General features: G+C 47.2%; 2 protein-coding genes across 5 annotated transcripts in view; both read left to right on the plus strand.

The window, feature by feature from the left end:
- The window catches only part of GTPBP8 (GTP binding protein 8 (putative)), a 285,712-nt gene extending 274,915 nt beyond the window's left edge, over positions 1-10,797 (plus strand). The window contains exon 8 of one of the 2 annotated variants that reach the window (XM_061427290.1): positions 10,710-10,797. In XM_061427290.1, coding sequence (XP_061283274.1) covers positions 10,710-10,729 — 20 coding nt within the window. In that variant the 3' untranslated portion in view covers positions 10,730-10,797. The remainder of the gene's footprint in view (positions 1-10,709) is intronic. The other variant, XM_061427298.1, reaches the window with a different exon arrangement.
- Positions 10,792-14,666, plus strand: part of BOC (BOC cell adhesion associated, oncogene regulated) — a 37,470-nt gene continuing 33,595 nt past the window's right edge. For 2 of the 3 annotated variants that reach the window (XM_061427078.1, XM_061427081.1), the window contains exons 1-2: positions 10,792-10,888; positions 11,570-11,848. In XM_061427078.1, coding sequence (XP_061283062.1) covers positions 10,792-10,888; positions 11,570-11,848 — 376 coding nt within the window. The remainder of the gene's footprint in view (positions 10,889-11,569; positions 11,849-14,666) is intronic. The other variant, XM_061427087.1, reaches the window with a different exon arrangement.

Consider the following 14,666-nt stretch of genomic DNA (forward strand, 5'->3'; position numbering starts at 1 on the left):
GGGATCGGGGAGTGGTTGGGGGAGCTTGGAGATAAGGATATGTCCCAGGTCCGGTAGCTAAGTGGATGGTGAATCGTTACATTGTTTTACGTAAGACAGGGGAAGAGTAGATGGGTTTGAGTCTGTGTTTGGAGAAGAAGCAGGGGGTTCCTCTGAGCAGGGAAATGAAAAGTATTGTTCTGGACCAGAGAAGCTGTCCCTGCTATCCTGAAGAGCTGCCATTCTGGTCTCGCCACATCACACACGTCGTGGTGAGATTACTGACCAAAGTGTTCACTGCTGGGAGGGCTGGGGAGAGCGTGGCCGCTCTGCTGCACTCCCCAAGCACTCCAGCACTGATCTGTACCGGAACCCCAGCTGTTCCCACTTGCTCCTTTGTGGTGACCCCAGGTGTTCCCACACACTTGTCTGTAACATGCAATGTATGGAGTCAGAAAAACCAGGAATAGGACTCTGTACAGGAGTCTTCCATTCCAATAGGAACAGAAGTTGGAGGGGAAGGTTGCTCTGCAGGGATCGCAAGTGCCCAGGGTCCAGGTCAGCCCTGTGCAGTTGTGTGTGTGTTCACCTACTCTGGTTCATGGTCTTCAGACCTTCATAGGTCCCTAATTGATGGATTAGATGGATACGATGCTGAGACTGACCTCTGGGTAGCATTTCAGAAAACCAAATGCTATTTAGGTTTTAGAACTAGGAATTGAAAATGTACCTGGCTCTGGAAATATCCACTGTACTATTTCCTGGAGGGTTGCTGGGATACAGGGCCTTGGAATCAAAAGCAAAGAAACATGATGAGAACTTTTATATACTCTCCTACAGTCTTGCCCAATTTCACCTCCCCCCCCACCACCACCCCCGCCCCCGCCCGGCCTGCCCTGGGGGTTGAGCTTAAGAAACCACAGATTTTTGATGGCATTTTAGTGGGGAGTAGAACAGAGCAAGCTTGGAGGACAAAAACAAACCACAGCAAGCACTGGCACCTGCCTTGGTTTGAACAGTTTTATCTGGCCTAGCCTGCTGGACTTTGGGCGAGGCAGGTGACGAAAGGGCCGTACAGTAGGTGCTAGCATCACTCTGGCAGGGGCAATCCTAGCAAGGGTGCAGCAGCGTTTTGCTTTTTTTTTTTTTTAAAGCCATTGTTACCCCCACAGACCCTGCTTGTAGTTGTCAGTTGGGTTAGGAGTTTCAAGTTCTTGGTTGGGGCTAGTACAACTCTAGGAGCATGTACATGGTTCATTCCTTCAACCACCATTCGCTGAGCTCTTCCTGTGTGCCAGACCATGGGATTCAAATTTTAACTGTAGGAGAGATTGTAAAAGTTTTTATAGTCTTTCTTTGGTTTTATTTTCTATCTTGATTCTAAATTTGTGATTTTTCACGGTCACAGAACAAAAGCCTATGTTTCACAACTTACAAAACTGATTCTTTATTCTTTAGAAATTCTATCAGAGCTTGGGCACCAGTTTCATTTTTTCTGAGAAGCTGAAATGTACTCTGTTCTCTCCTTACCATCTCTCCCCTCCTTCCCTTCTCAGCCCTGAGGAAAGATCACCTCTGTTCTCGGGGAGCCCGAAGTCTCACTTCTGGCCGATATACTCACGACAAGGCTTCATCTGCTAGACAACCCACTCCATTGACTTGGAGGCCCCATATGCCCTTAGTTTGGCTGTGGCAGACCACGAGCAGCACCAGACCAGCCAGGGGAGAAAGTGGACCCCAGCTTGGCAGGCTGGTGTGTCCTTCTTTACAAACCCCTACAGCGATTTATTTGTAAAGTTGTTTCATCCTATTGCAAAATTTGTGACTTTTTCAAGGCAACTGTGGAGAGCTAGGGATTGACTACAGGCTTGATAGCTCAGGGAGGTAGGTGTTGTTGACTTGAATGCCCTTAAACTGACTGGGATGGGTGCTGGGGGATAGGTAGGTAGGGGTGGGTACCTAGGCATAGAAAGCTGAATAAGCAGGAAAGAGTCTGTGGTCCGAGGCCCCAGTGGGCCATGCCCACCCACCACGCTGTCTCTCCACATGGGCACGGACTGCACACACCTGCGACAGCACGTGCCCAGGCCCTGCACAGATGCTGCTCTGCTCTCCGGGGAGCTCCCATTCCTTACCTCTTGCTGCCAAGCCCAGGCCCCATCTCAGCATCACCTCACTTCCTCCCTCCTGCCTTTCTGCCAGCTCAGACCTCTCTAGATTAGAGCTCTCTGGGGACCCAGTCCTTTTAAAAAGAAGAAAGAAAGAAGGAAAAAGGGAGAAAAAACAGAAAGAAAGAATGAAACTAGACCGAAGAGGCAGTGGTGCCTTGAGCTATCTCACTGCATTACAATGAATATGGACTCTATTAAGCTCCGTTCTGCCTGTTAGTGTTTCCCCGGGCAACACAGCCCCCATATGGCAAGCATGCAGCAGATTAGGGGAGGCCCCTGGGCCTCATTGAAGGCCGGGGGCTTGACTGGCAGTTGAACCCCCTCCACACCTCCCCCTACTCCTCACACTTGACACTGCCTGTGTTTATCTAAAGCAAGGAGGGGGGGCCATTTGGAAGGTTTTTGTCCAGCTCTGAGAGAAGGGAGAGGAGGCTGGAGGTGCAGGGTGGAGGAGGGGGGCGTTGTGGAAGGCTGTAGAGGTGGGGTGGAAGGGATAGGCGAGGAGGAAAGGCCTCATAAATATTCAAGAGGAGCCCTGAATGGAGAGAGAGAAATAAAGCAGATGGAATTCGTGTTAAAGAACAGCACAATCACCCTGTTTTGAGCCCTCCAAAAACAAAAAAAAAGAAAAGGGAATGGCCTTCTAGGAGTGTAGGAGCTGCGTTTATCCAATTAGCAGGGTTGTCAAATTGAATTTATATGGAATAGGGGTGGGGGGAGTGAGAAGCGAGTGTGGAAGAAAGGAAGTGGTTTTCCTTTTCTCTCTTTTTTCCACTTTGGCAATAAGGTTTGTAGAGTTTTTTCCCTCCGTCTTTCTGTCTTTAAAAGTAGATTAAAAAAAAAAAAAACAACTCTTTGAGGAAATGAGACCATTTCAGGAAAAGATATATGTGATAAAGAAATGAGATCCCTTAGTAACTTTTTCCTCATACAGTGGAGGTGGGAGAGGATTAAATTGTCTAGTGGGCAAATCAAGAGACCAGAGCTCTTTACTTGAAGGCAAAAGTAGCTTCTCTCTGAGGGGGGATTCCTCCCAGATACTGTGTCCAGACTCTTCCTTTCCCCTTGCCTGGATGGGAAAGGAATCTACCTCCCAGAGAAGAAAGAAGCGCTGTCCATGTTGGTTAGCAGCTTGTTTAAAATTTTGGGTTTGATGTGAATTGGGATTAGCTAATCTCCTCAAAATGCGTCTGATTATATACTCCTCTTCTCAGAACCATCATAGTTGCCTTCTGCCCATGATGTTAATTTCCATCTCTTCTTCCTAGTCTTCTGTGGCATGACCCAATCTCAATTTCTTCCTTGCGCCTTCTCATTCCTTTAGAATGGTCCCCATAGTGGGGTGCAAACTCCAAAGGGGAAATGCAAGATATTCCATTAGGGCACTGGAAAAAGTAGTAGAGATTCTTTTAAAGGTTTATTTCTGTCCACAGAAGGAATAGGAAAGACATTCCATTTTTCTGATATTTAGTATCAGGATTGATGATCATGCTTTTAGTCTATACATTGGGCAGAGATCCTCATTGCTTGGAAGGCGTGACAACAGGGACCTCAGTCCATTAATCATTCACTCCCCAGCTCTCCTGTTCTCTGTTAAGTGGATTTACAGATTATATTATTTAGTTTTAACTAAATTAACCCTCACAATCTCTTCAAGTGGCTTGAAGAGATTGCTGCAAAGAAACTAGGTTGAAGAGTATGCTGATAATCCAGGCACTTGCAAACAGGATGAAAACAGCAGAGCTGACCCTTCTCAAGTCACATTAGGAGGTAAAAACAGTAATACTGGAATCACATCTGATGAGAACTCAACAAATTAACTTTCATGCAGTCCCTTTGAAAGAGATTACATCCATATCATTAATGATAAATCTAATCCTAAATAGGCTTTCTGCCTTAAGGTACTAGCTTAATGATATTATAAGACAGTCATGATTAACATGTCATTAAAATATGGTTTCACTTTTACCTACTCTTAAATTTTAGTTTGGCAGTATGTGCATTTTATTTGTAAATAAATATGTGTGTATTAGGGATATTTGCCTAGAACATTTTTCTCATGAGGGAGCAAAATCAGAAAGGTTAGGAGACCACTGTTGAAGAGAAGTGTCTACTTGATGCACCGGCCTCCAGACAGACTCTTCCCACCAGGTTAGTGTCACCCTCCACATGCCCTCCAGCTCTTTACACATGCATATCTCAGAAAGCCCAGTTTCAAACCCAGTATCCAGAAAAGCTTTTCCTGAAGGCCTAGAATTGAAAATGCTTTCCTCCCTCTGATCTCATTTGCCACTTCCCATTTGTGACTAAATTGGTGACCCATTAAGGTTTTGGAGTAAATAATGCTGAAATTGTTAGATGAGAGTAATCTCAAAACTTCAGTGGTTCTATGCAACAATGAATTATTCTGTCGCAGACTGTGCAGTCTTCTTCCATCTCGTAGCTATGGTTTCTGAAACACGGGATGTGGTCCATTGGCAATGGAAGGAGGGAGAAGCAGTCCCCCTATTCTTTAGCTCTTGACTGTCTTGGCCTAGAAGTAACACAGAACATGCTCACTTACACATCAATGGCCGGCACGTGTCCCATGGTCACGTGGCCCTAAGCCAACTGCAGAGCAGGCTGCGAAATGAGGAGTTAAAGGATATTTGCACTGATTGACCCATGTTCCAAGCTTTATTTCAAGCTTCTCAGGACAGAATCCATCTTCTAGTACAGTACCTTGCATTTGTTGTTTTCTGTCACTGAGTCATGTCTGACAGTGACCTCATGGACTGTGGCCTGCCAGACTCCTCCTCTGGTCTCCACTGTCTCCTGGAATTGGCTCAAATTCATATCCTATAGATGGTGGTCTGTAGGATAGGTCACAGTGATATTTTTTTCTTCTCAGTAGTTATAATAATATTGTAGTACACATAGTTTTTTTAAATAGAAAACACATGCACAAACTTTGGATAAGGAATAAGCTAGAAACATATCAGAAGCTGGCTAGAGCATGACTCATGCTTAGGACCATCTAAGCACTGTTGTTCTTCCCTGTGTGATCTCAGAGTGGTCTGGGTAGATGTTCCAGATACTAGTTTTGAACTGTATTGCCTAATGTACACTAGCCCTATTGGTTAATGTAAAATTAAAAATTAATTTTTTAGTCTTACATTGGCAGGTAAAGAACTCATCTACCAATGCAGGAGATTTAAGACACGAGTTTTCATCCCTGGGTGGGGAAGATTCCCTGGAGGAGGGCATGGCAACCCACTCCAGTATTCTTGCCTGGAGAACCCCAAGGACAGAGGAGCCTGGCAGACTACAGTCCATGGGGTCGCAAAGAGTCAGATATGACTAAAGTGACTTATCACAGCAAACATTAGTCACACTTTAAGTACTTAATTGCCACAAGTGCCAGTGGCTACCTAGCAGTTTGGACAGTACAAATATAGAACATTTTCATCATTGCAGAAAATTCTATTGAAGGCATTCTTGTGAAGAACAATAAGAGATTGTTCTAGATTGGAATCTAAATGGTAAAAGAATGAAAATGACGACACAGAAAGTTATTCTTGTAGCTAATGATCCAGGTAACATTTTTATGCATAAGGAAGTAAATTCAAAAACATTCTAAATTTGGTTCTAAAAGCAGTTTAAAGCAGTTGGTTAATGTGACCCAGAAAGTCTTTGAGAGGCAACTGTCAGTATAGTAAGAGCGTTGGACTAGGCGTCGGGAGACCTGACTTGCAATCCTGGATCCCTATTCCTAGTTGGGAGACTGTCCATCAGCTTCTCTGCACCTGGCTTTCCTCATTTAGAACACCAGATACCTGTTAGGTGTTCTCCTGAGGTATTATCTTTTCCTTGTGCATGCATGTGTGCTAAGTTGCTTCAGTCGTGTCTAACTCTTTGCAGTCCTAAGGACTGTAGCCCACCAGGCTCCTCTGTCCATGGGATTCTCCAGGCAAGAATACTGGAGTGGGTTGCCGTGTCCTTCTCCAGGGGATCTTCCCAACCTAGGGATTGAACCACTTATGTCTCCTGCATTGGCAGGCAGGTTCTTTACCACTAGCGTCACCTGGGAAGTCCTATCATTTCCTCAGGTCCCTCCTAATTTAAAATATTTCCCTTTAGTTACATCTGTGGGTAAAAGCTTTTTATGTTGAAAAAAAAAAAAAATGCCCTTTCTTAAATGCTCTTCCTGGATCTGCCTACAGTCACGCATTCAGCTGTCTGAGAGCTCAGTTCTGCCCAGGATTTCCCCCATGTCACTCCTCTGTGCCCGCCTCTGTGCACCAGGACCACCCTCCTTCTTGAGCCCGAGGGCTGCCAGCCCACACCCTCCAGGCACTCAGCATCACCTTCTCAGGGCAAAACTCTCTGCCTTGGGAAAGGCCTGTCTTAACTCCACAGAGTTGTGAACATACGGAAAAAATGTAACTTGGGGTCAAGAATACTTCTTTTTTCATCTAACCAGCCCCCATCAGCCAATGGAATAAGAACATTGTCAGATCTTATTCTTGCCCCTGAAAGGGTGTTTTTAAGAAAGACTCTCATGCGGCATGGGCGGTGGAGTGGTGAGCACAGCTGCCTTCCAAAGAAGGACGCTCTGTGCTGTCTGCTGCTCTCCTGTGCAGCTCCTCCTTTTGCTGGTCATGGGACACCCACAGCGGGTGTTTGGCATTTTAGATGTTGGAGGCTTCTCTCTGCGAGAGCTACAGTGCATGGCTGACCGGGGGTGACATGTGGCCTTGGGTGCCCCTGGCTTACTCTCGCTTCCGCCGGCCCTCTTGGGAGAAGGTGGAGCTGGCCTCCTCCAGCTGATGATCGACTCTCGGTTGTTTGTAATTTTCTCTCACAAAATAAATACTCCAAGGCTGTAATTTCTCGTGCTTGGTCTCAACCTTAGACGTGTATTCTGCTGCTGTTGTTTTTGGAAAGTTTCAGAAACGTCTGCTTGGAGATTATTTCAGTGGGAACATGTATGTCAGCAGTTCAGCTTCTTGGATGCATTTTCTTTTATTTTTCGTGTTCAAATAACCCTTAAAAATGGAAAGTACCTAGGCCTCAGTGAGGAAGTCATGTCAAGAATTCGTTTTCCCTTCGCTCTTCTGATTTTTTTTCCTTGCTCTCTTTTCCTGAAAATACGCAGAGAAAATAAAAAGGATCTACACAGACTTTGCGTTGCCAAGAAAAATAACAGGCTTTACTGTTGCCTTCACCCAACTTTGAAATTCTACCTTGTTCATTTCACAGTGGGACAAAGTTGCACTGCAATTAGGTACTCCAGTTAAGCCTCACTTGCCTTTTTTTATCATTAAAAAAAAAGTTCTCAGAAATCTATATTTTTGCAACTATTTTTCTAAACCAAGCCCTCTAGGTCACTTGGTCCAGGAAGTAGCTCAGTTTCCCCAGCTGCTGAATAAGACACATCATAGGCTGGGGGACCCCTCCACCTCCATACTGTTGTCAGAGTTTCTCTGACACGAAGGAGACCCCACGGGTCCTCTTTGGGCTCATTGAGGAGTACCTGCTTACAACCCTGTCATGGGGATTCATGAGTTAACTCCTTTCTCCCTCTTTGGACACCTGCTTCCTCAATCTCCTCCCTCCCCAGCTACATTCTTTCCTCCTTGTTGCTTTTAAAAGCAGGATGGTGTGGCTGGCACCAGTATTGGGGTCTGTTTCCATTTTGAACCTTATAAATCATGCAGGGTGCAGAAGTAACAGGAATTGTTTGGCTGGTCCTCGTTAAGCAGGAGGGGGTCTAGGCTGAATTTCCTCAGTAAAACCTCTGTCAACTTTACAACCCAAACACCTCCGTGGCCACCATGCACTAGGGTAAGAAACAGCCGTCCTCTCCTCCTCTGTCGGCTTGTCTTCTTCCTGCCCTTTATTACTTTGTCTTCATTCTGCCTCCCTGCTACCTTCTTCCTTCCATTCCTCCTTTCTTTCTTGGAGCATGGAAAGAGCAGGTCATGAGCAAGCAAGTTCCCTAAAATCCTGTAACTGGTCACTCATGCCATATTCTAGATAAATATGTTATTTCATTAAGGGAAAGTAGAAAATTAAAACTAGGATCTGGGTGATTAAAACTAGTATCTGGACACCAAAGGCTTGCTTTTTGGTTTTTGTGTGTAACTGTATTAATGAACTTTTCCTTAAACAGGGATTCAGAAATCTGAAAATTAAAATTTTACACTGTTAAAATTCTTCATTGCTCTGCCTCATCCTGTTCAGAGTCAGTTCATTAAGCACCCACTGGATGCAGAAAGCTGGTAGGAAAAAAACATGAAAAGGCTACTATTGTGGTTAAAAGCACAGAACTTTGGAATGAGCCCAACCTGGTTTCATTCCAGGCCTACAGTTATACGACCTTGGGCTAGTTACTTACCCTCTGGAACTCAATTTCCTTGCCTATAAAATGGGGATAATGGTCCCCATCTTATAGAGTGATTCTGAAGATTAAAAGCATACCTCATGAAAAGAGCTTAGCCAGGTACCTGTAGTGGTAACAGGCATGCCTTCCCCAGTCATGCTCGCATCCTTAGCAGCTTTCCTTCATTTCACTGTTCTAATAGCATGGATCTATTGGATTGTCTGAAAAAGAGCAGAAACTCTATCTACACCTAGAAGAAAAATACTTGTCAGGAAAAGTTTAACATTTTCTTTCAAACCTCTTTTAGAAAATGTTCCTGTCCTTTTCCAGAACAGTGGAGGAGACTTGGGCGGTCCTCTGATGTCAAGGATACGAGGCAAAGGGAAGGATTAAAAATCAAGGGGAAAGGCCTCTTTCCTAGAAAACATTGCAAACCCCAGTGTAGAGCTGGGTTCAAGATCTGGTTTGGAGGGGTGCTTGTTGGGCAGAGCTATGTAGCCCTGTTCACTCAGCAGCCAGGTGACAAGCTGAAGAGCCAGAGGAATGTGGAGAAGGGAAAGGTTTAGGCAGATCTTAAGTACTTCCTAGCACAGAGCAAGAGCCTCAAGCCCACCCTTCAGCCCAGGTGTGAGGAGCCATGGGGGTTGAGAGGCCCAAGACGAGCTCTGACACCAGCCCATGCAGGTAGCCAGAACTCGAGAGACTGCAGAGCTGACACAGCTCTCAGTTGGGCAGCTTAACCCCTCTCTGAGTTTTCATGGTTGACTGTAAGTTTTGGAAAGAGTTGCTGGTTAGATAACTGGTCCAAAAGAGTTAGCACTTTAAATCTAAGTCACCCTCCTGGAAATAATTATGAAAACTGCCACGTGTGCGTGCTTCAGGAAGATGCATCCACTGCCTAGGTCATTGTGACGCTGCCTCCGGGGACCTGAAACTCTGAAGTCTCCCTGCCTGATAGGAGGTTGGCACACCTGCCACGTTGGTCTCATGCTCTTTATAGAGCAGTGAAAAGCACAGACACAAGACCGTGGTTTAGGCTGTGACAGAAGTGTGCACACATTTGCCTCTCTGTGATTTTGATGAATCCTTTAAACACCGTAGCCTAAATGAGGCATGAAAAGTAATATTGTGGAAGAGGAGAAGGGATTAAAATTCTCAACAGGCAAGAAGAGAGTGGCTGATAGCTGAGATCTGTCATCCAGTGGCTGGAGGAGCAGTGCAGTCTGGACCCCAGAGACATGTTCTGGGTGGAGATGCAACACAGTGTCAGGAGTACAGACTTTGTAGAGACGGAGAACACTAGAATTTCAGCACCAGGGGCAGAGAGAAGAACAGGGGCTTTGGATGATATGTGATTTTTTTTTTTTTTTTTTGGTCTGTGTTTTTGTCTGGGGGTACAGAGGTTACAGACAAGCTGAGGAGGGTTGGTTGGTTCCAGGAATCAAAGAATGTTAACAGAGATGTTGGTGATGAGCTGGTATGAGTTGAAATACATCTTTCATGAGCCTTGGAGACTTTAGGGATGTTACTTATTGGTCATAGTAGTCGTATCAGTCGCTCAGTCATGTCTAACTCTTTGTAGTCCCATGGACTGTAGCCACAGTTTTCTTCTGTCCATGGGATTTTCCAGGCAAGAATATTGGAATGGGTTGTCATGTCCTTCTCCAGGGGATCTTCCCAGATCAGGGAAAGCATCGGCAGGTGGATTCTTTACCACTGCACCACCTGGGGGTGTTAGTAATATCACCTAAATGAGGGATGCAGGTTTCATTCATTATACCTGTGACAGTGCTACGCACAGTGGTCCGTATTAGTGGCATGGCATGCCACGTGGCTTTGGACACCTGGGCTCCTCAAAAACATGGTGAAAACATCTGCCTCCTTTCCAGCATCATTGCTAAACATTCACTGTCCCCAGCCTGGGACATGGCTGCAGGTCTCAGCCTCTCCATCTGCTGGGCTCTCCTGTCCTTGTGGCTATGGATACCCTGGGCAAGGCTCTGCCATTCTTACCATGACATCACCTTCCAGCTCAGAGGAGCAACTTAAAAGCAGCTTATTTTAGATAAGAAATGGAATGTTGTGTTCCTTGGTCTTCCAGCAGTCCAGCCAGGTCTCCTCTTTGGATGTCACCGCCATGGGAGTGTCCCAGGCATTCTCACCACGGCCCTTTCTCTCTCTCTTTCTCACAGCAGAGCGTGGCAGGGGGTTGTAGTACCTCTTTGAGTGACTCTGGTGGCTTCTGGGACATTGGCTTTGGACCCTTTGTGACGCAGCATGCCTCGTGGGATGATGGCGATGCCGAGAGGAAAGCAGCCCGAGGTCACACTCGCCTGCCTCCTCTTGGCTGCGGCGGGCTGCTTCGCGGACCTGAGTGAGTGTTTTCCTTGATTTCTCTGAGGCCCCCTGGGAGGAGCACTTTGCCCCTAGTGTCAGAGAGAATCATTTGACAAGGACCCTCTAAAAAGGCCTTCTTCCTCCTGGATTTCTTCCCACTGACCTTCGGGGACATGTTCCATAATATGAGAAATGAGCTCAATTACATCATATTGGTTGTTACTTTGCTGTTTTAATCATTTCAAACATATGCTAGGGAAGAATAAGAGTAATAACTGAACTGCCTTTATTGAGCATTTACTATATGAGGTTACAGCAGGCAGTTTATATGCATTGTGTGTAAGCTTCCCAGCAATGCTGTGAGCAATATTATTAGTCCCATTTTACAGATGAGGAACTGAGACTCCAAAAGGCTAAAGTCACCTGGCTCAGAAGCGGTGGCAGTGGGATCCAGATGCAGGTCTTATTCAAGTTCAAAGTTTGAGCTCTTGTCATCCCACCATACTGCCACTCCAGCCTACCTTCTGGGAACCAGGCCAGGTTGGGGACTGGACCTAAGGTCAGCAGAGTTTCTTCAGAGAAGGGTCAACCCCTCTCTGGATGGCTCAGCTCTGAAAGGCTGCCTGGGAGCTGTGCTTCTGAGCACGTCGTGCTCTCGATTTCTTGCGGGGGGGGGGGGGGGTGTCAGTTCATCACTGCATCCCTGTTCTTCCTCCAGATGAGGTTCCTCAGGTCACTGTCCAGCCTTCTTCCACTGTCCAGAAGCTTGGAGGAACCGTGATCCTGGGCTGCGTGGTGGAGCCCCCCTGGATGAACACCACCTGGCGCCTGAACGGGAGGGAGCTGAACGGCTCGGACGACAGCCTGGGCATCCTCATCACCCGCGGGACCCTCGTCGTCACTGCCCTCAACAACCACACCGTGGGCCGGTACCAGTGTGTGGCCCGGATGCCTGCAGGGGCCGTGGCCAGCGTGCCAGCCACCGTGACACTAGCCAGTGAGTCGCGCTCCTCCGCCCACCTCCTACTCGTTCTCTGTTCCCCATCCCAATCAACACCCCCGCTGTTAGCCCTATCCTAAAAGGGGCCTTACCAGCTGACCTTTCTGATCAGACAGTGGTGGCCACCCAGTTATCTCCAGTGTCTGGGGGACCTTTGTGCTCTCTGGCTAGGGGCCATACCAGGAGTGAGTGTCTTTCCCGAAGGAGCTTGACATGGTTGACCTGTTTCTGTGGGCCCCAGAGCTGGGCCATGCCATGCCTTTCTACTTGGTCACTCTGTGGTCTTAGATGGGGTGGTGCCAGCTCTTTGCTGCCTGCACCCCACCGCCCTCCCCTGCCCACTCCATCCTCACAGCAGTTGCAGGCAGAGCGTGTACAGGGCTACGCATGGTCTGAAGAGATACTGCGCATTTCCTCTTGGCCTCCTGCGTCTCTGAGGGGCAGGCCTATTCCAAATGCCTGGAATAGAAACTAGAACATGATGGAAAGGCAACTATGTGATAAAGAGGGAGAGAGGAAGAGATGAGGAGACAGTTCGTCCAGAGAGGATGCCAGGAGAAGTCTGCTTACCACTCTTACAGTAGTTACGACTTGGATATACTGTTGTGCCCAAGCTTAGTGCACACAGTACCTGATTTGCCATGGGAAATGAAACTTGGCCGATTAGAACTCCCGAAGCTACAGAGCAGCCCTGGCACCTGTTCTTATATGCTGAGTCCATGGCCAGGAAACATTTAGCCCTTGAACAATGCAGGGTTAGGGTTGCTGACCCTCTAGACAGCTGAGACTCTGCATATAACTCATAGGGGTCCTCTGCATCTGAGGTCCAACCAACCTCTGGTCATGTGGTACTGTAGTATTTATTATGGGAAGAGACCCATGGCCAAGTGGACCCATGCAGTTCAAACCCTTGCTGTTGAAGGGCCAACAGTATTAAGAATTACTTCCCCTTACCTGCTGGCCCAGTCGGTAGAGTCTGCCTGAATGCTGGAGACCCTGGTTAGATCCCTGGGCCAGGAAGATCCTCTGGAGAAGGAAATGGCAACCCACTCCAGTATTATTGCCTGGAGAATCCCATGGACAGAGGAGCCTGGGGGCTACAATCCATGGGGTCACAAAGAGTTGGAAACGACTGAATGACTAACACTTTCACTTTCTCTGCTGGCTGAAGTGTAGGGAACGGGGAACCTTGTTGAGAGTTTAATGGTGTTTGGACTTACTCTTCAAGGTCTCTGTCCCCTCAGCAGTGCCCCTTGTCCCAGACACCCTGCCTTCATATCACCATCATCGTCTCCCTTGTTGATGTTGTAGTTCTGGGAGGTTGGGGTCCTTATGTTATGGGTCATATCAGAGGCAGGAAACATAAAATGCTCCTGAAAGTCAGCTGGACTCCCCGAAGTGTGAGGCGTGAGTCCTGGGAGGAGAGTGGTGAGAGCTGGAAAAGTAGAAAAGCAGCGGGGGAAAAGGCCCTTCATTGCCCTGGTTTCCAGATGCCTCTGGCCGTCAGTCTGTGGGAGAACAGATAATAAGACAGAGGCTGCCACAGAGTGCCTGTTTTCTTGGGAAGCAGTCTAGCAGCCCTGCCCTCTGCTCCGAGGACGAGGGGAGGAAGGCAGGGGGTCCCCAGCTACCCTCCTGGGGGCAAGGCCAAGGGGGAGCTGCATCTTAGAGCCCCCACACCATGGGAGCCACTTTTGCTTAGTGGCTGCAGCAGAACTCACTGACCCTCAGCGCCACACCTCTAGACAGCAGGCTTAGAGTTCAGGTTACAGTCAGGGATCAGTGAGGCAGGCAGGCCCTGGGCCCCCAGCTGTGCTGGTGGGCTAGGGGAGGATGCTTCATTCAGGGGAGAAGGTGGGGAGGGATCATCTTGTCATAGCAAGAGGGGCTGAGGTCAGAGCTATGCTTCTTACCATCATACTTCTCTTGTATAATTTTTTAATGATAATTAAAATGACACATAGAAAGTTTAGAATATACAGAAAATGTCTCCTCACCATCCTCGCAGAGCCACCATCGTCATTTTAAAACATACCCTTCTAGCCTGCATCTGTACCCGTATTTTTACAGCACTGAAGATAGTTACTATCTTTAGTCTCTCCCCTTTGACATTGTAGGACAAGCATTTTCCATTGGCCGTATGATCATATTTACATTTTTTGTTGAGTATAAAGTGTATCCAGTAAAGTACACAAAGTGCACTAATCTCAAGTGAACACTTTGATGTGTTTTTTGCATGTACATTCTGTGTAACCACCTCGCCAGCAGGCTCCTAGTTCATCTGTCTTCTATCACCCACCAGAGCAGAAGCACAGTTGTGCATGGCCCTGGGACATCCCAGAGTGACTCCACTCTAAGGTACTGCACCCTTCTCCTAGTGCTGAGCGAGTAAGTCCCTGCCAGTTGTTCATCTTTACAAGTAAGAGGTGCTTTTTAGCAATGTTTGTGTCTTTGAAGGGAGCCACTGCTCCTCTAGGAGGTTTGGTACCCTGCAGATAGTCAGCCCTTGTCTGTGAAGATCCAGGAGACTCTGTAACTTGGCCCACTCAGGAGCTAGGCTACACCTTTCACTGTTTGGAGGAAGGGAGAGCTGGAGAAGAGAAGATTTATTTTGGAGCACTTCTTGTACTTCAAGGTGAATCTGTGTGAGGAGAAACAATTTATAGCCTTTATTTTTAAAAAATTCCTGGCCCCTCTTTCTCTGGTGCTTGAAGGGATCTGCAGTTGGCAGTGAGGACAAAGGGAAGGGTTTGGTTGCAACCCAAGGAGGCACAGTGAGAGAAGAGGGGGCTTGTGCAGAAGCCGAGGCGAGTCT

This window comes from Bos javanicus, chromosome 1, assembly GCF_032452875.1.
Source record: "Bos javanicus breed banteng chromosome 1, ARS-OSU_banteng_1.0, whole genome shotgun sequence".
Lineage (NCBI taxonomy): Eukaryota > Metazoa > Chordata > Mammalia > Artiodactyla > Bovidae > Bos > Bos javanicus.